Here is a 20,579-nt window from a genome sequence, read left to right on the forward strand (position 1 = left end):
CAGAACGTTGGATAAGCGAATATGTTGGATAATGAGGGATTAAGGAAAAGCCTATTAAACATGAAATTAGGTTATGATTTTACAAATTAAGCACCAAAACATCAGGTTATACAACAAATTTGGCAGAAAAAGCAGTTCAATACGCAGTAATGCTATGTAGTAATTACTGTATTTATGAATTTAGCACCAAAATATCACTGTATCTTGAAACATTGACTACAAAAATGCGTTGAATAATCCAGAACGTTGGATAAGCAAGTGTTGGATAAGTGAGACTCTACTGCAGGGGTCCCCAAACTAAGGCCCGAGGGCCAGATGCATCCCTCCAAGGTCATTGACCTGGCCCCTGTCCTAAACTTTAGACTTAGGGTTGACCTAAGTCTACCTGGTCTTTGGAGGTCTCTTTGCTTACCTTATATCCTTATGAGATCATCTAGATAGTCTTTGGAGGTCTCTTTGCTTAGCTACGGCCAACTAGATGGCTTTTGGAGGTCACTTTCCAAAAGTATGAGACCATCTAGATGGCTTTTGGAGGCCACTTTCATTACCTATGGTCATATGAGACCGTCTAGATGGCCTTTGAGGGTGCCTTTACTTACCTATGGTTTTATGAGATCATCTTGATGGCCTTTGGGGGCTCCTTTCCTTACCTATGGTCTTATGAAACCATCTAGATGGCCTTCGGAGATCTCTTTGCTTACCTATGGTTTTATGAGATCGTCTAGATCAGGGGTCCCCAAACTAAGGCCCTCCAAGGTCATTGACCTGGCCTCTGTCCTAAACTTTAGACTTAGGATTGACCTAAGTCTGAAATGACTTGAAATGACTTGAACAATCCTAATTTTGGACTATTTCATCATAGTCCAGCCCCCCAACAGTCTGAGGGGCTGTGAATTGACCCTCCACTTGAAAAGTTTGAGGACCCCTGCTCTATTGTATATGAAAATGTTTTAACCGTTTTCCCCTTAACTTAAACAACATGACTACATGACCAAATCACATCAAATTTGGCCACAAAAGCCAGTCATCCAGTCTGTGTTTTTACATAAAAAACCAAAGAAAAATAATGTCCTAATTAGATGGAGAGGAATAACTTTTTTTCCCCCATTGCTGCCAGTTAAAGGCTAAGCTCTGCCCACTTTGTCTCCTAGCAACCCACTCAGCCATTTAATGGCACCCAGGGCCTCTTCGATCAGGCCTCTTCCAAACTGCCTATAAAATACAGATTATCTTTGATTGAAAGTGCTACTCCAGAAAACAGCCAGGCTTGGAAGCTGCAAGGCTATTCACTGCTATTCCACCTGGCCAACAAAGGATTCCCATAAGCCACAGCAACGCGTGGCTGGGCAAAGCTATATATTTATGGATATGCCATTTTAATGTAGATCAGGCATGGGCAAACTTTGTCCCTCTCTCCAGGTGTTTTGGACTTCAACTCCCATAATCCCTCACAGCCTCAGGCCCTTTCCCCCTTCAGCCATTTAAGCTGAAAAGGAAGGGGCCTGAGGCTGTGAGGGATTGTGGGAGTTGAAGTCCAAAATACCTGGAGAGAGGGACAAAGTTTGCCCATGCTTGTTGTAGATGCACCCTCGACTTTGCCGACGGTCAGGGATTTGTGGAGATGGGAGTCTGAAAGATTCGGAAACCACACAATTAAGCAGCTGCTTTATAACTCCTTCCGTGATTGGAATTCTGCAAGATAGGGTTGCAATTCTTCTTTATGTATAAAAAAGGCTCCAAAAGAGAGAGGGAAAGCAGTTCCCTTGTGAATCAATAGTCCAGGGTCTCCTAAAAGTCCAGTTCTTCTCGTGGTGAGGAGAGGGATCTGGAGGTGGTGCTGATGGTGGTGGTGGTCCTCCTCCTCTCAAGTGTCCCACTGGCGCAGCTTGCGGTCCATGGAAAACGTGGTGCCCGGGTCCCTTGTCCGCGCCTGCAGCCTCAAAGCGGGAAGGCCCTCCACCTCCAGGAAGGGGGTCTCCGTGAACAGCTCCCTGGGGTTGAAGAAGGCCAGCAGGTCGGGGCCAGCGCTGGGCATCTCCTGGAAGAAAGGATCCGAGAGAACGTCAGGAGGGACCCCTAAGGCCATCCAGTCCATCCCCCTTTGGCCAGGCACATTCTAAGCCCTCCCGACAGATGGCCATCCAGCCATAGACATGATAGACAGGCAGATCAAGATATATAATGGAACCCTAAAGTTAGAAGAGACTCGAAGGGCCATAAAAAGCCATCCAGTCTATCTTCTATCTGCCAGGCAAGAAGACGCCATCCAAGCCCTCCTGACAGGTGGACATCCAGCCATAGACATGATAGATAGACAGACATATCAAGATATATAATAGGATCCTAAAGTTAGAAGAGACTCAAAGGGCCATAAAAAGCCATCCAGTCCATCTTCTATCTGTCAGGCAAGAAGACGCCATCCAAGCCCTCCTGACAGATGGACTTCCAGCCATAGACTAGATAGATAGATAGATAGATAGATAGATAGATAGATAGATAGATAGATAGATGTCACAGAATCCCAGAGTTAGAAGAGACCCAAAGGGCCTTAAAGAGCCATCCAGTCCATCTTCTTTCTGCCAGGCAAGAAGACACCATCCAAGCCCTCCTGACAGATGGACATCCAGCCATAGACATGATAGATAGATTGATAGATAGATCAAGATATATAATAGAATCCTAAAGTTAAAAGAGACTCAAAGGGCCTTAAAGAGCCATCTAATCCATCTTCCTTCTGTAAGGCAAGAAGACACCATATAAACCCTCCTGACAGACGGACATCCAGCCCTAGACATGATAGATAGACAGACAGATCAAGATATATAATAGAATCCTAAAGTTAGAGAGACCCAAAGGGCCTTAAAGAGCCATCCAGTCCATCTTCTATCTGCAAGGCTGAATGTTGATATAAGCTAATAATTTTTAATCTGATTTATAATGTACTGTACAGTTTTTATATGTGTATTTTATTGTAAGCCGCCCTGAGTCCCCTGTTGGGTGAGAAGGGCGGGATATAAATGTTGTAATAAATAAATAAATAAATAAGGCAAGAAGACACCATCCAAGCCCTCCTGACAGATGGACATCCAGCCATAGATATTATAGATAGACAGACAGACAGATCAAGATAAATAATAGAATCCTAAAGTTAGAGAGGCTCAAAGGACCATAAAGAGCCATCCAGTCCATCTTCTATCTGCCAGGCAAGAAGACACCATTCAAGCCCTCCTGACAGGTGGACATCCAAGCCATAGAAATTATGGATGGATAGATGGATGGATGAATGGATAGATAGATGTCATAGAATCCTAGAGTTAGAAGAGACCCAACGGGCGATAAAGAGCGATCCATCCAGTCCATCCCCTTCCACCAGGCAGGAAAGCATCACCCAAGCCCTCCTGACAGATGGACATCCAGCCATAGACATGATAGACAGACAGACCGGTCAAGATATATAATAAAATCCTAAAGTTAGAAGAGACTCGAAGGGCCATAAAAAGCCATCCAGTCTATCTTCTATCTGCCAGGCAAGAAGACACCATCCAAGCCCTCCTGACAGGTGGACATCCAGCCACATAAATTATAGATGGATGGATAGATAGATAGATAGATAGATAGATAGATAGATAGATAGATGTCACAGAATCCCAGAGTTAGAAGAGACCCAAAGGGCCTTAAAGAGCCATCCATCCAGTCCATCCTCCTTCCACCAGGCAGGAAAGCATCATCCAAGCCCTCCCGACAGATGGCCATCCAGAGAAAGAGACTCCAAGGCAGCCTATCTCTCTGCCAGTCAGCTCTTGCCATCAGGAGGTTCTTCCTAATGATACTATCAGTTGCAGGTACATTCCTGAAAAATTATGGGAGGCTTTGCTTCCTGAACAGAACAAAGGGAAGGTGATATACCCGTAGTTATGCCTTATTTTATGTGGGGGTTTTTCCCAAAGGGGTGGGACCTCCCATTGCTGACCTGCCTGCCTTCGGGACGGTGCCGGACGAGGGCCGCCTTCTCCTGGACGGCCGCGTGGAGCAGCTCCTCGGTGGGCACCTGGAGGCTGACCAGGCCCTGGTAGAGCCGCTGCTCCCGAGGGAAGTTCACACCTGGAACACAAAGAGCACAGGGGTGGACGGGGCCCAAAAGGTCATCCAGACCCACTCCCGACAGATGGTCAGCCTCTGCTGGACTCCCAGGCAGTTTATATTTCCACCATTGAATAGTTCTTGACCCTCAGGAAGGTCCTTCTAATGTTTGGATGGAATCTTTTCTCCCCCTGCAATTTGAATCCATGGCTCCGTTGTGTCCTCGTCTTGCAGAGGGACATCCATGGCAATCTCTTCTCGACCTTACGCCAAAACCAGGGGATGCTCAAAAGTCCCATTACAGACAAGAGCAGGGTAAAATAGGGCCCTTTACATAAAATGTCACACATAAAACACCAAAGTGTATTAAAAATAAATACTTGGATGGTTGAATCTGGATACAGAGGGCAGATTAAAATTCGAACAATATGCATTATTTCTCATTTGTATGAACATCTGCTATTCATATGTATTTACAGTAGAGTCTCACGTATCCAACATTCTGGATTATCCAACGCATTTTTGTAGTCAATTTTTTCAATATATTGTGATGTTTTGGTGCTAAATTCATAAATACAGTAATTACTACATAGCATTACTGTGTATTGAACTACTTTTTCTGTCAAATTTGTTGTATAACATGATGTTTTAGTGCTTAATTTGTAAAATCATAACCTAATTTGATGTTTAATAGGCTTTTCCTTAATCCCTCCTTATTATCCAACATATTCGTATATCCAACATTCTGCCGGCCTGTTTATGTTGGATAAGTGAGACTCTACTGTATTTATTTATTTATTTAATACATTTAAATCCCGCCCTTCTCACCCCGAAGGGGACTCAGAGCGGCTTACAAATTACATTTACATACAATATTAAATTATTAGCATAGCACAATACTGGCAATAAATTACTACATTGTACTATATCAATATATTGTAATATTGTTAGTAATATTACATGTAATATATAATTAACATTATATTGTATTATTAGTATTATATTGTATTACAAAATAATATGATTAATATTATATATATTATAATATTATAAGGTAAAGGTTTCCCCTGACGTTAAGTCCAGTCGTGTCTGACTCTGGGGGTTGGTCTCATCTCGATTTCTAAGCCGAAGAGCCAGCGTTGTCCGTAGACATCTCCAAGGTCATGTGGCTGGAATGACTGCATGGAGCGCCGTTACCTTCCCGTTGGAGTGGTACCTATTGATCTACTCACATTGGCATGTTTTCAAACTGCTAGGTTGGCAGAAGCTGGAGCTAACAGCGGGCGCTCACTCCGCTCCCTGGGTTTGAACCTGGGACCTTTCGGTCTGCAAGTTCAGCAGCTCAGCGCTTTAACACACTTCGCCACCGGAGGCTCAGTGTGTAATATAATAATCTATATATATATAAAAGACTAATGGTGTCCGTTCCTCCCACTAAACAACAAAAGTACAAGCCCCAGAACCTAGACATTTGGCAACACAACCCACCATCCTTGCCCCTAGGTTCCGACAACAAAAAGAAAATAAAAATGAAGTCTTAATTAGAGGGAGAGAAATAATTGTTTTTATCCAATTGCTGCCAGTTAGAAGGCTAAGCTCCGCCCACTTGGTCTCCTAGCAACCCACTCAGCCCAGTGTTAATAATAGAATAAAAAATAAAATAAATACAAAGAATACAATAAAAAATAATAAAAACACTAAAATAATTAAAAACACTAAAAAATTAATACAATATAATACTATAATCACAAAATAACTAAAAATAATACAACAAAATAATAAAATATAATAAATTAAAAATACAAATAATGTCAAATAAAAATTACCCAACAATTTTTAACCAATACCACCACCACTTTGCCACAGCAACGCGTGGCCGGGCACAGCTAGTATTACATATTATTGTAAAATATATTATATATATATATATATGTAATACCACATGTTAGCACCAGGTGGCAGTCTTCTCTAAGTCACACACCAAAGGTTCAGTCTTTGGCAGAGAAGGCTGAAGGCCTTGCAAAATTACAACTCCTTGGATTCTATAGCATAGAACCATGACGGTTCAAGTGGGGTCAGACTGCATTTAATTCTATAGTGTGGGTGCACCCTAAGCTTTACTGAGAAAGGTTGCCACCCTCCCCAGAGACGTCTGTTATTATTATCGTGCTGAATGTAATGTGCCATTGAATCTCATGCACACCTCAATTTCCAAAAACCTGAAATCAAAGAACATAATATAATGTGCAAAAAGTGGCAAGGAGTGCACTCTTTGCAATGTGCCCATTACAGTTGCTGCCTAATTAGAGACAAAAAGTGTTAGGACACAAACGCTTCCAGCAGTGGAAAGGAAAACGGGGTGCATCTATGCTGCAGCATGAATCCCCTTCAATTGCCCTGGTTCAATGCTATTTGATGATGTAGTTTTGCAAGGTCTTCAGCTTTCTCTGCCAAAGGATGCTGATGCCTCACCAAACTGCAAATCCCGGGCTCCCATAAGATGAACCGCATTTTGCAAATCTCATGCACACCCTACTTTTGGGAAGATCGTTTAGCCAAAATAGGTGAGCACGAGATTCAAGTCAATAGGGTGGTCCCTACATTGTGGGCAGCTTTGCAGAGCTGATATATTAGGGATTGGATCCAGGTTCAACATACTGAAGAGTAGCTTCATTGGGAGCAAGAGACCCTGCACTGGATTCCATGGCTGTGACTTCATTGCCCACTTAGTTAAGCTGGACGGTCAGCCAATGCAGGAACTCTTGGGTTTCATTTGGTGGATTAGTTTATTAAATGGGCATAAGTTTTTCATTTATCTGCAGCAACTGTTTAGCAGAATAGAAGACCCGGTCAGATTCTTTGCATGTGTTTGTGTCACAGAAGGCACCATGTGGAATATGCATTACCTGCTGCTTTGAGTCTCCCATAAGATGTAAGATGTTGATATTATTATTATTATTATTATTGACACAAAGACATAGTCTGACATAGCAAACAAGATCTATATGCTAGATTTCATATCACAAAATCACAAGTCAAACACTTCCCAAGTGTCTAGGACTGTGTGATGTATTTTCGGATGATGCATGCAGATCCCAGTAGGGTGGCCTTTTGCAGTTGGCAGATCATGATTTTGTCAATGTCTATTGTTTCCAAATGCCGGCTGAGATCTTGTGGCACGGTACCCAGTGTACCCATCACCACCATTATTATTATTATTATTATTATTATTATTATTATTATTATTATTATTATTATTATTATTATCTTCTCAGCCACCCCTCCAGATCCCAGTAAGGTGGCCTTTTGCAATTGTCAGATAATAATTATGTCAATGTTTAGTGTTTCCAAATGCCGGCTTAGATCTTTTGGCACGGCACCCAGTGTGCCCATCACAACCGGGACCACCTGTACTGGTTTGTGCCAGAGCCTTTGCCGTTTGATTTTCAGGTCCTGATATTATTATTATTATTAATTCCCCATTGCAGAAGATGCCTCTGTCCACATCCTGAATTACACAAGACACATCAAAAACACTTTCAGTTAACTAAAAAGTCAACTGTGGTCTGACTGGCAAAGTCATTTAGCCCTAAAAGGTGAGCATTTCCTCTTGATTGAGATCCAAAGAAATGCCATGGCATGAAACTGCCTCCAATAACAATTATTATTATTATTATTATTATTATTATTATTATTATTTTATTTTTGTACCCCGCCTCCATCTCACCGAAGGGACTTGGGGCGGCTTACATGGGGCAAAGCCTGACAACACAGTTAAAATGTAATTACATAAAAATGCAATTGGAAATGCAAGAATGCAAAAATGCAATTCACAATGTAAACAGAATAAAACAACAACATTATACGAGTGTTATCCAGAAAGTAGATTACGTTTTGGAATTAAAAATGAACAAAGTATAGGAGAAAACATTCACCATATGCAGTTGAAAGCCAGACCCAAATACCACTTCTCAACATAGTCGCCATTCAAATCTAGGCATTTATCATAGCGATGAATGAGCTTGGAAAATCCTTCCTTACAAAACTCTGCCGCTTGCGTCCTCAACCAGCCGGTCACCCCTTTCCGCAGCTGCGCATCATCACCAAAACACTGCGTTGCCAGCCACGCCCCCACTGTTGGAAACAAGTGGTTGAGGACGCAAGCGGCAGAGTTTTGTGGGGAAGGAGTTTCCAAGCTCATTCATCGCTATGATAAGTGCCTAGATTTGAATGGCGACTATGTTGAGAAGTGGTCTTTGGGTGTGGCTTTCAACTGCATATGGTAAATGTTTTCACCTATACTTTGTTCATTTTTAATTCCAAAACGTAATCTACTTTCTGGATAGCCCTCGTAGCAATAATAACAGCATCAACCAGCAACCAATTAGTTTCTGTTGCATTCATGGGTGTGTGGACTACTTGCAGCAATAAAGGACAGGCTGATAAATAAAGTGCATGATCGTATGGTAGCAGATAAGGGCAATGACAAAGGGCAAGGATTGATTTTTTTTGGGGTCCCATTTGGCACTACAGTGTAGATCAGGCATGGGCCAACCTCTGCCCTCCAGGTGTTTTGGATTCCAACTTTTGGAGCAGAAGTCCAAAATGCCTGGAAGGAGGGCCGAAGTTGGCCCATGCCTGTTGTAAATGCACCCCTCACGATGGAAGCCCAGCAGAGCTGCAAGGCCCATCATCCCCATCACTGGGGAGCCTCACCTTCTCCCGCCTTGGCCTCCAGGGCACACCGGGTGCGGAAGGAGCGCTGCACCAGTTCCTCTGCCGCCTGCCAGGCGTCAAAGCCCTCCGTCCGTGCGGCCTGCACTTCGGCTCCTATTGCCAGGCTGCTGTTGGGAATGGGGGCGGCCAGGAGGCCAAAGGCAGGCGTGGACACAGCTTCTGGTTCCTTCTCTGTTCGTACAGGGATTTGGGGGCTCATTTCGGGAGGAACCGGAGCCTCCTTCCCGCCCGTTTTCTTGGGAGGCTGCAGCCCGACGGGAACCGATTCCAGGCTGAAATGCACCTGGAAGAACAATCAAGAGGATCAGAAAAAGGAAATAGGGTTCCAACTTAGCTCAGAAACGCATGAAAGCAGAGATTGCTTGCACTTTTGACCCTTAACTCTGCAAACCTATGCTTTGGTTAGGTCAGTGCGCCACCTTGAGGCCGAGGCTGGAAACGCAACCCAACACATACCGTATATACTCGAGTATAAGCCGACCCGAATATAAGCCGAGGCACCTAATTTTACCACAAAAAAACTGGGAAAACATTGACTCCAGTATAAGCTGAGAGTGGTAAATTTCAGAAATAAAAATAGATACCAATAAAATTACATTAATTGAGGCATCAGTAGGTTAAATGTTTTTGAATATTTACATAAAGCTCAAGTTTAAGATAAGATTATCCAACTCTGATTAAATCATGATTCTCATCTTCTTCAATGTAAATGCGCTTATGTATCCTTTTAATAATAAGAGTAAAATAATACATGTAATAATAATAATAATAAATACAAGAAAATGATACAATAATAAATAGAGTAAAATAATAAATGCAATAATAATACTGTAATAGAGTAAAATAATATATGCAATAATAATAATAATAATTACAAGAAAATAATACAAATAATAATAAATAGAGTAAAATAATAAATGCAATAATAATAATAATAATAATAATAATAGAGTAAAATAAATGTAATAGTAGCAACAATAATAGAGAAAAATAATAAATGTAGTAATACCAATAATAATAGAGAAAAATAATAAATCTACCATATATTCTCGAGTATAAGCTGACCCAAATATAAGCCAACCAGGACCTTCACCCTCACCCGAGTATAAGCTGAGGGGGGCTCTTTCAGTCTTTAAAAAAGGGCTGAAAAACTAGGCTTATGCTCGAGTATATACAGTATTTTTACTTTCTGGGGATTCTGGGAGCTATAGGGCAGGAAAGGGCAAATATCTCTCTCCCCATTGACAATATCCTTATCCGGCTTACTTGTCTCCGTGGGGGTTTTCCTGGGCGATGCAGGCGGAGGATCCCACTGCTGACCTTTGCGACATTCTCGACCCTTTCCGGGGTCAGTACTACTTCCGGGTCAGGGATCACGACCTGGGGAGGCGGGGGAGGAAGCGGTGTGGGCGCAGCGCAGGGCAGGCTGTCCTTGTCGTCTTCGTCTTTTCCATAGAAAAACCTGGTGGCCCCGGCCATGATAGGGATGATGGGAATTGCAGTCCAACAAAAGGGTGGCAAGCTACAAACAAAGAAGTTCATGAGAGTGATTAGGGTACATCTATATCAGGCATGGGCCAACTTCGGCCCTCCCTCCAGGTGGTTTGGACTACAATTCCCACAATTCCTAACAGCCGGTAGGCTGTTAGGAATTGTGGGAGTTGTAGTCCAAACCACCTGGAGGGAGGGCCGAAGTTGGCCCATGCCTGCATTAATGGAAACTCAACAAGCATACAAAAATAAAACAGTATTATCATTATATATTATTATATATTATCAGTAGTATTATATTTAATATTAGTATTATTAGATTACAATACTATTATTATATATACAATATTATATTGCATTATATTATTATATTAATTATATTATTATTTATATTGTATGTATAAATAATATATTATACTATATGCATAGCACAATATTATTATATATTATCAAATTGTACTATACCACTATACTGCAATACAGTAGAGTCTCGCTTATCCAACATAAACGGGCCAGCAGAACGTTGGATAAGTGAATATGTTGGATAATAAGGAGGCATTAAGGAAAAGCCTATTAAACATAAAATTATGTTATGATTTTACAAATGAAGCACCAAAACATCATGTTATACAATAAATTTGACAGAAAAAGTAGTTCAATACGCAGTAATGTTATGTTGTAATTACTGTATTTACGAATTTAGCACCAAAATATCATGATGTTTTGAAAACATTGACTACAAAAATGTGCTGGATAATCCAGAACGTTGGATAAGCGAGTGTTGGATAAGTGAGACTCTAATGTAATATATATAACATATTATATATAACATATTATCTATAATCTAACATTTTATTATCTACCTCAGGGGTCCTCAAACTTTTTAAGCCGAGGGCCGGTCCACAATCCTTCAGACTGTTGAGGGGCCGGATTATCATTTGAAAAAAAATACAAACAAATTCCAATTCACACTGCATATGTCTTATTTGTAGTGCGAGCCCCCAGATGGCGTAGTGGACTAAGTGACTTGAAGGTTGGGTTGCTGACCTGAAAGCTGCCAGGTTCGAATCCCACCTGGGGAGAGTGTGGATGAGCTCCCTCTATCAGCTCCAGCTCCATGCGGGGACATGAGAGAAGCCTCCCACAAGGATGGTAAAAACATCATAACATCCAGGCGTCCCCTGGGCAACGTCCTTGCAGACGGCCAATTCTCTCACTCCAGAAGCAACTCCGGTTGCTCCTGACACGAAAAAATAAAATAAAATTCTAGTGCAAAAACAACAACAAGAACAATGAAAGAACAATACAATATTTAAAAATAAAAACAATTTTAACCAGCATACATTTATCAGGATTTCAATGGGAAGTGTGGTCCTGCTTCTGGCCAATGAGATAGTCAAGTTAATAGTTGTTGTTGTTGTTCTGTGCCTTCAAGTCATTTCAGACTTTGGGTGAGCCTAAGTCTAAAATTTATTTATTATTTATTTACTGCATTTATTTACTATAATAATAATAATAATAAAACTTTATTTATACCCCGCCACCATCTCCCCAACGGGGACTCGGGGCGGCTAACATGGGGCCATGCCCAGAGCAATATAATATAATAAAATATAAAAATATACTACATTTGTATCACACCCTTCTCACCCCAAAGGGGACTCAGAGTGGTTTACAAATTATATGTACATACAATATATTATTAGCATAGCACAATATTAGCATTATATGTTACTATATTGAACTATACCACTATACTGTAATATTATTAGTAATATTATATGTAATATAGAATATATAATTCATATTATTATATGGTATTATTATTAGGTTATATTGCATTACATTATAATATTATTATCAACATGATATGTATATACAATATATTATATTATAAAACTGAGGGCGGGGGCCAGGTAAATGACCTTGGAGGGCCGCATCCGGCCCCCGGGCCTTAGTTTGGGGACCCCTGATCTACCTTTTCCACTTCCGTGCTTTCCCATTCGACTTTTCCCGCCTTCTCTGGAGACAGTTATGGGCGGAAAAGGAAACTGCAGCACGGCGCCCTCTAGAGGGACTTCCGGGTTCAGCCTCGTTTGGGATCCAATATGGCGGCGAGGCTGGGCACGCTCTATCTCCATGGCAGCGGCGGGGGTCCAATAGGGAAGTCGAGGAAGGAAGGCCCGCGCGTGCGCACTAGGCTCTTTTGTGCAAGATGGCGCTCTCAACAGTTGCGAGTTCGAGGCCCGCTCTCGGTACTTATGAGATTAATAAATTATTTTGAGTTATTATAAATTACGGTATTTAATTTACGGTACGCGTTGCTGTGGCGTCGTCCTAAGTGGAATTCCTAGGGGAATCCTTTGTTGGGAGGTGTTAGCTGGCCCTGATTGTTTGCTGTCTGGAATTTCCCTGTTTTCAGAGTGTTGTTCTTTATTTACTGTCCTGATTTTAGAGATTATATTGTTCTGTGTTATTATACCACAGTAGTTATTATATATGATACTAGCTGTACCCGGCCACGCGTTGCTGTGGCAAAGTGGTGGTGGTATTGGTTAAAAATTGTTGTGTAATTTTTATTTGACGTTATTTGCAATTTTTTATTAATTTTATTGTAAGTTATATTTTTATTTATTATATTTTATTATTTTCTTGTATTATTTTTAATTATTTTCTGTTATTATAGTATTTTATTGTATTAATTTTTAGTGTTTTTTATTATTTTTATTGGGTTGCTAGGAGACCAAGTTGGAGGAGCTTAGCCTTCTAACTGGCAGCAATTGGATAAAAGCAATTATTCCTCTCTCTCTAATTAGGACTTTATTTTTCTTTTCTTTTTGCTGTATCAACCTAGAGGCGTGGATGATGGGTTGTGTCGTCAAATTTCGAGGTTGGGGGGCCTGTAGTTTTGTTGTTTTGTGGGTCGCCGTGATGCCATCACTCTTTTATATATATATAGATTTATAATCCTGTATTATCTGTTGAGAACTTGATCATACTATGAGGCCCCTTCTACACAGTTGCATAAAATCCACACTGAACCGGATTATATGGCAGTGTGGCCTCAAGATAATCCAGTTCAAAACTGATACTGTGGATTATCTGCCTTGGCATTCTTGGTTATATAGCTGTGTGGAAGGGCCTTGAGTCTACATTGCCATATAATCCAGTTCAAATTTGATACAGTAGAGTCTCACTTATCCAACATCCAACGTTCTGGATTATCCAACGCATTTTTGTAGTCAATGTTTTCAATACATCATGATTTTTTGGCGCTAAATTCGTAAATACAGTAATTACAACATAGCATTACTGCGTATTGAACTACTTTTTCTGTCAAATTTGTTGTCTAACATGATGTTTTGGTGCTTAATTTGTAAAATCATAACCTAATTTGATGTTTAATAGGCTTTTCCTTAATCTCTTCTTATTATCCAACATACTCCCTTATCCAACGTTCTGCCGGTCCGTTTACGTTGGATAAGTGAGACTCTACTGTACCACAGTGATTATTATATATGATATTTATAATCCTATATTATCTGCTTAGAACTTGATGATACTATGAGGCCCCTTCTACACAGCTGTATAAAATCCACACTGAACTGGATTATATGGCAGTGTGGGCTCAAGATAATCCAGTTCAAAGCAGATACTGTGGATTAGATGCCTTGGCATTCTGGGTTATATAGCTGTATGGAAGGGCCTTGAGTCTACATTGCCATATAATCCAGTTCAAATCTGATAATCTGTATTTTATAGGCAGTGTGGAAGAGGCCTGGTTGAAGAGGCCCTGGGTGCCATTAAATGGCTGAGTGGGTTGCTAGGAGACAAAGTGGGCGGGGCCTAAAGGGCCAGGGCCTATCCTTCTGACTGGCAGCCAGGGCTGAAAATGGCTCTTCCTCATCATCTAATTTGGACTTTATTTTTCTAGGTTTTTTTTTTTTGTTTGTTTGTTTGTTTGAAAGACATAGATTGGATGACTATGTCTTTTGTGGCCAAATTTGGTGCGATTTGATTCAGTTGTTTTGTTGTTTACTCAGTCCTACAAATGTACATTACATTTATATATATATACTGTATATATATATATATGGATGCAAGGAACTAATACTTATTGTAATTTAGAAAAGGAAGATTGCAATAAGACAAAACAGAATTTGCTGAGCTTTTGGGGCTTTTGTTATGTTAGGTAGAATTCCCAGAAAAATGCAAATGAATACTGTTAAATAATAATAATAATAACAATAATAGCCCCCCATGGCGTAGTGGACTAAAGCCTCGTGACTTGAAGGTTGGGTTGCTGACCTGAAGGTTGCCAGGTTCGAATCCTACCTGGGAAGAGCGTGGATGAGCTCCCTCTGTCAGCTCCAGCTCCACACGGGGACATGAGAGAAGCATCCCACAAGGATGGTAAAAACATCAAAACATCCGGGCAATGTCCCCTGGGCAACGTCCTTGCAGACGGCCAATTCTCTCAATCCAGAAGCGACTCAAGTTGCTCCTGACATGAAAATAATAATAATAATAATACAGTAGAGTCTCACTAATCCAAGCTAAACGGGACGGCAGAACCTTGGATAAGCGAATATCTTGGATAATAAAGAGGGATTAAGGAAAAGCCTATTAAACTTCAAATTAGTTTTTGATTTTACAAATTATGCACCAAAACATCATGTTATACAACAAATTTGACAGAAAAAGTAGTTCAATGTGCAGTAATGTTATGTTGTAATTACTGTATTTACGAATTTAGCACCAAAATATCACGATATATTGAAAACATTGACTACAAAAATGGCTTGGATAATCCAGAGGCTTGGATAAGTGAGGCTTGGATAAGTGAGACTCTACTGTAATAAACTTGAATGAGAAAAGTTTTAAGAGCACATGCATTTAATAAGTGCATACATTAATTTTGCATAAACAATATATTTTGCATGCCAATCACACACAAAATAATGTGTATGTCCAAAACAGCCACTAAGTCTGCATTTTCACTGTTTAGAGAATTTATATGGCTGTTTAAAGATTTGTAAAGTAGGGGAAAGTTGCCCAATTGCAAGAAAAACGTATGAGGTCTGCGGTTCTGGGCCGACGTTGTCATGTCACTTGCGGCTGTTGGATTGCAATTAATATCCTTATTGCAGCATTTATCCCTCAATTTAAATATATTAGCCTCCAAATAGCTGCCATGGCGGCAACTATTATTATTAAAGGGTGTGTTCATTTAGGAGACAGCCTGGGATTTGGTGCATGTGTGTGCATAGGCATATATAAAAACAAAATGCAAACCAAAGCAAATCCAATTACTTAAGCACATCCATATATATAAGCTAGTCCTTTTTCTGGGTTGCTGTGAGTTTTGCAGGCTGTATGGCCGTGTTCCCGGAAGCAGCACTCTCTCCTGATGTTTCGCCCACATCTACGGCAGGCATCCTCAGCCTCAGGCCCCTTCCTTTCTCCCCTCAGCCGCTTAAGCGTTTGTGATCCCACCAGTTCTTTACTGCTGGGAGGTGGTACTTGAGGCATAAGTTCCAATGGATCATTTGGGCCACATAGTTGTGCCTCTGCTTGTAGTCTGTCTGTGCAATTTTCTTATAGCAGCTGAGGATATGATCCATGGTTTCGTCGGTTTCCTTGCACAGTCTGCATTTTGGGTCATCAGCCGATTTTTCGATCTTGAAATAATAATAATAATAATTACAAGCTGTGCCCGGCCACGCGTTGCTGTGGCTAGGACTTAATTTTTCTTTTCTTTTTGTTGTATGAACGTAGAGGCGTGGATGAGAGGTTGTGCTGTCAATTTTCGAGGTTGTGGGGCATTTAGTTTAGTTGTTTTGTCCGGTGCCGTGATTCCATTACCCTTTTATATATATAGATTATTATTACAAACACATGGAACCCACACCGCAAAACTATGGCAATTTAACACCTCTATGCCTCAATGCTATGGAATACTAGGATTTGTTGTCTTGTGAGATGTTGACCCTCCTTTTCCAAGGAGCTCTTGCCTCACAACAAACTATGCATCCCAGGATTGCATAGGAAGGAGCCGTGGCAGTTAAAGTGGCCTGAAACTGTGCAGATACTCTGTGTAACATTTTGGAGATTGGGTTTTTCCTAGGTGTGTTGCCTGGAGTTGCCCAGGGGATGATGGGAGTCGCAGTCCAGCACGTGTGCACCTTCCCTCGGATTTAGTGACTCAACAATGGGAGAAGGCGGCCTCCTGGCGCGAGGACAAGGGTCTTGTGCCTTGCCCTGAAATTCCTGCCGGTCAGCAGAATCCATTCTTGTGGCGCCTGGCGCATGATGTGCCTCTCCTTCCCTTCAGGAAACGCTCCCGGCCTGGCCGGGCATCCATCTGCCGCACAGGCATTGTCCTGTCTGGACGGAAGCCCCGAGCCGAGGGGAGGGGGAGGCAGACCTGCCTCTGCAAAAAAGGCTTAGTTTTTTGGGGGGGAGACTTGGCCAGATGAGAATACCCCAAAAGGTACAGGCCGCCCCTGAGTTTCAAACGTCCGACTCACAATCGAATAGGGTGAGACAGTAAGAAGTGAGAGGAATCTATCTCTAGGAAGGGAAATCCACCACTGGAAGAGTTATCATCAGAGAAGAAAGGGGTCTCCGATGAAGTTTTATCCCTAATTCTTGCTTCCACAACAAGCCACATTTGCCAAAATCCAATTCTCACAGGGACAGAAAGGGAGGAAAAGTCTTCTGAACAGGGATACGGGCAGCAAAAGAAACCCCACAGAAGGGTTCACCCTCATAATAATAGTAACAATAATAATAATAATAATAATAATAATAATAATAATAATAATCCCCCCTTATCAAATATCTAAGAAATCTCACAAAATTTCATATCTGATGTACATGGATGACCTGAAGCTGTATGAGAAAACGGAAACTGAAATCCATTTGGACAAATGTTCGACAGTGGCATTGAAGAAGGGAAAAATCATTGAAAATGGTGGCATAAATATGCCTAATGGCCAAACAATAAAGTGTCACCAGCCAGAGGCCTATAAATATCTGGGCATATTACAGCTGGACAACATCAAGCATGAACATGTGAAGACTGCAGTCAGCAAAGAATACACACAAAGGTTCAGAAAAATTCTCAAAAGCAAACTCAATGGAGGCAACACCATCAAGGCCATAAACACCTGGGCCATACCTGTCATAAGATATACTGCTGGCATCATAAACTGGACACAGGTGGAACTGGACAATTTTGACAGAAAAACAAGGAAACTCATGACCATTCATCATTCACTGCACCCTCGCAGTGATGTTGACCGGCTATATCTGCCTAGAAGATCAGGGGGCAGAGGACTCTTACAAGTAAAACAAGCAGTCAAAAAAGAAGAACATGCCCTGGCAGAAGATGTAAAGCAAAGGGAAGAACCTGCTTTGATTGAAGGCAAAAATCAGAAACTCCTCAAAGCACAGCAGACAAAAAACCAGTACAAGAAAACCGCACTACAAACTAGAGCTGACAGCTGGCACAACAAAACATTGCATGGAAAGTTCCTTGACAAAATTGAAGGAAAAGCTGATAAGGAGAAGACCTGGCTCTGGCTCACGAATGGGACCCTGAAGAAGGAGACAGAAGGCCTGATCCTTGCAGCCCAGGAGCAAGACATCAGGACAAAGGCAATTAAGGCCAAGATCGAAAAAACAGCTGATGACCCAAAATGCAGACTGTGCAAGGAAGCTGACGAAACCATTGATCATATCCTCAGCTGCTGTAAGAAAATCGCACAGACAGACTACAAACAGAGGCACAACTATGTGGCCCAAATGATTCATTGGAACCTATGCCTCAAGTACCACCTCCCAGCAGCAAAGAACTGGTGGGATCACAAACCTGCAAAAGTATTGGAAAATGAGCACACAAAGATACTGTGGGACTTCCGAATCCACACTGACAAAGTTCTGGAACATAACACACCAGACATCACAGTTGTGGAAAAGAAAAAGGTTTGGATCATTGATGTCGCCATCCCAGGTGAGAGTCGCATTGACGAAAAACAACAGGAAAAACTCAGCCGCTATCTGGACCTCAAGATTGAACTTCAAAGACTCTGGCAGAAACCAGTGCAGGTGGTCCCGGTGGTGATGGGCACACTGGGTGCCGTGCCAAAAGATCTCAGCCGGCATTTGGAAACAATAGACATTGACAAAATTACAATCTGTCAACAGCAAAAGGCCACCCTACTGGGATCTGCAGCATCATCCGAAAATACATCACACAGTCCTAGACACTTGGGAAGTGTTCGACTTGTGATTTTGTGAAACGAAATCCAGCATATCTATCTTGTTTGCTGTGTCATAATAAAATAATAATAATAATAATAATAATAATAATAATAATAATAATACATAGTCTGCTTTTGTCTCTTAAATGAGATTCAAAGTGGTTCACGACAACATTCATAGCAATGCAATTAAAAACCTACCAAATTATTATTAATGTCTTTCTGATGAAACTTGGGTTTCATTCACAAAATAATACAACTAATTGGAATCATAATACATTTTCTATACTTTACTTTTGTCTCTTAAACAAGATTCAGAGTGGCTTAAAACCACAGTCAAAACAGTGCAATTAAAAACCTACAATAATAATAATAATAATAATAATAATAATAATAATAATAATAATAATGTCTGCTTTTGTCTCTTAAATGAGATTCAAAGGGGTTCACAACAACATTCATAGCAATGCAATTAAAAACCTACCATAATAATAATAATATTTTTTATTGTTTGCTGTATCATAATAAAATAATATAGTCTGTTTTTGTCTCTTAAATGAGATTCAAAGTGGTTCAGAACAACATTCATAGCAGTGCAATTAAAAACCTACAATAATAATAATAATAAACGATAGTCTCTTTTTGTCTCTTAAACAAGATTCAAAGTGGCTCACTGCAACAGTTGGAATAGTGCAATTAAAAACCTACCAAAATGTTGTTGTTGTTGTTATTTTCCTTGTTTTAATAATAATAATAATAATAATAATAATAATAATAATAATAATAATAATAATAAATGATCGTTTCTTTTTGTCTCTTAAACAAGATTCAAAGTGGCTCACAACAACAGTTAAAATAGTGCAATTAAAAACCTACCAAAATATTGTTGTTGTTATTATTATTATTATTTATCATTATTATTTTCCTGGTTTTCTCCCAAATGGGACTCACAGCACCTTATATAGTACAGTATATAATATACATGGGGCGAAGCTTCCTCCACTGCTTCTTAAAAATTACACAACATTGCCTGGGTTCAGAGCCTGGATCACAACTCCCCAAATCCTCATTTTCATTGAAAGTGTGGATGCTGGGCCTTGCCATCAAAGTCTTAGCCTGAAGCGGGCAGTTTAAACTGGCCACAAGAGCCTTCTGTTTGGTGGCAGCTGGAGGGGAATTATGGGACCTGTTATTCCCCTGACAAAATAATGTTTTGACTATTCGGAAGCCTGGCTTGCTTGGGGATGCTGGGACCTGCAGTCTGAAAAAATAACCCTGTTTTGGGAGGATTGGCAAATAAAACGGGTGGCCTGCGGCTCCAGGACTGGAAAAATAACGACTAATTTTGTCATTTCCTGGACTTGAGGGTTTCCTCCCTCGAAGGGCTTCCCAAGAGGAAACGGAGAAGAAAAGGAATGTTTTCCACAGGTTTATTGGGGTTGGAACAAAGGGAAACAAGGGGACGGAGAAGATGAAGAGCAGATTGTGCGGCTCTTTCTTTGTGCAGCTCTTTTGTTGGGACTACAGTTCCCAAAATCCCCCAGCCAGCTATAGCTGGCTGGGGGATTTTGGGAGCTGTAGTCCCCCCAAAAAGGAAGCTAGGCCAGGAAAAGTGGATGATAAATCCCAGAATCTTCCCGCTAGTGTGTTTTGGGATTTGCAGTCCATAAAGTATCTCCTCCCACAAGTTCTGTTGGCTGTCCCCTCTTCCAAACTCTTCCCCACTTTCTATCATTGCAAGTAAATGAGGAGAATTGGTTAACGTTGACCTCAACCCCCAGAATCTTCCATTCAGTGGATTATGGAATTTGTAGTCCAAAAATCACATATATATATATATTTATTTCCCAGATTCTGATGAATACCTCTCTTCCCTTTTCCCATCAATCCATGGCCAAAGGAAAGTGACCATTGTGGCCACTGAATCTTGTTGCGTGAGAAAACCAGACCTGGGTCCTTGGGATATCTAGTTTACCTGGGCCAGGTCCCCACTCACTGAAGTCT

At 40.9% G+C, this 20,579-nt stretch overlaps 1 protein-coding gene across 4 annotated transcripts; it reads right to left on the reverse strand.

The window, feature by feature from the left end:
* Positions 1–1,652: 1,652 nt before the first annotated feature.
* Positions 1,653–12,431, reverse strand: ppp1r35 (protein phosphatase 1 regulatory subunit 35). 4 transcript variants are annotated; one of them, XM_062957456.1, is made up of 5 exons: positions 12,287–12,431; positions 10,084–10,339; positions 8,797–9,100; positions 3,971–4,101; positions 1,653–2,038 (listed from the first exon to the last, which is right to left on the reverse strand). In XM_062957456.1, the coding sequence occupies exons 2-5, from the start codon at positions 10,294–10,296 to the stop codon at positions 1,865–1,867; spliced, it is 822 nt and encodes a 273-aa protein (XP_062813526.1). In that variant the 5' UTR covers positions 10,297–10,339; positions 12,287–12,431; the 3' UTR covers positions 1,653–1,864. The 4 variants fall into 4 exon arrangements, with proteins under 4 accessions (XP_062813526.1, XP_062813528.1, XP_062813527.1 ...); XM_062957458.1 differs by lacking the exon at positions 12,287–12,431 and adding an exon at positions 11,652–12,250; XM_062957457.1 differs by lacking the exon at positions 12,287–12,431 and adding an exon at positions 11,172–11,627.
* Positions 12,432–20,579: the final 8,148 nt, after the last annotated feature.

The sequence above is a fragment of the Anolis carolinensis genome, chromosome 6 (genome assembly GCF_035594765.1).
Source record: "Anolis carolinensis isolate JA03-04 chromosome 6, rAnoCar3.1.pri, whole genome shotgun sequence".
Taxonomy (NCBI): Eukaryota; Metazoa; Chordata; class Lepidosauria; order Squamata; family Dactyloidae; genus Anolis; species Anolis carolinensis.

What these genes read in the sequence shown, in the direction of transcription:
- ppp1r35 (XM_062957456.1), bottom strand. Translation starts at nt 10,296, where the DNA reads ATGGCCGGGGCCACCAGGTTTTTCTATGGAAAAGACGAAGACGACAAG. An exon ending in GAAAACCCCCACGGAGACAA is followed by an intron (nt 9,101 to 10,083) that starts GTAAGCCGGATA and finishes TTGTTCTTCCAG; the next exon opens with GTGCATTTCAGCCTGGAATC. An exon ending in GGAGGCCAAGGCGGGAGAAG is followed by an intron (nt 4,102 to 8,796) that starts GTGAGGCTCCCC and finishes TTTGTGTTCCAG; the next exon opens with GTGTGAACTTCCCTCGGGAG.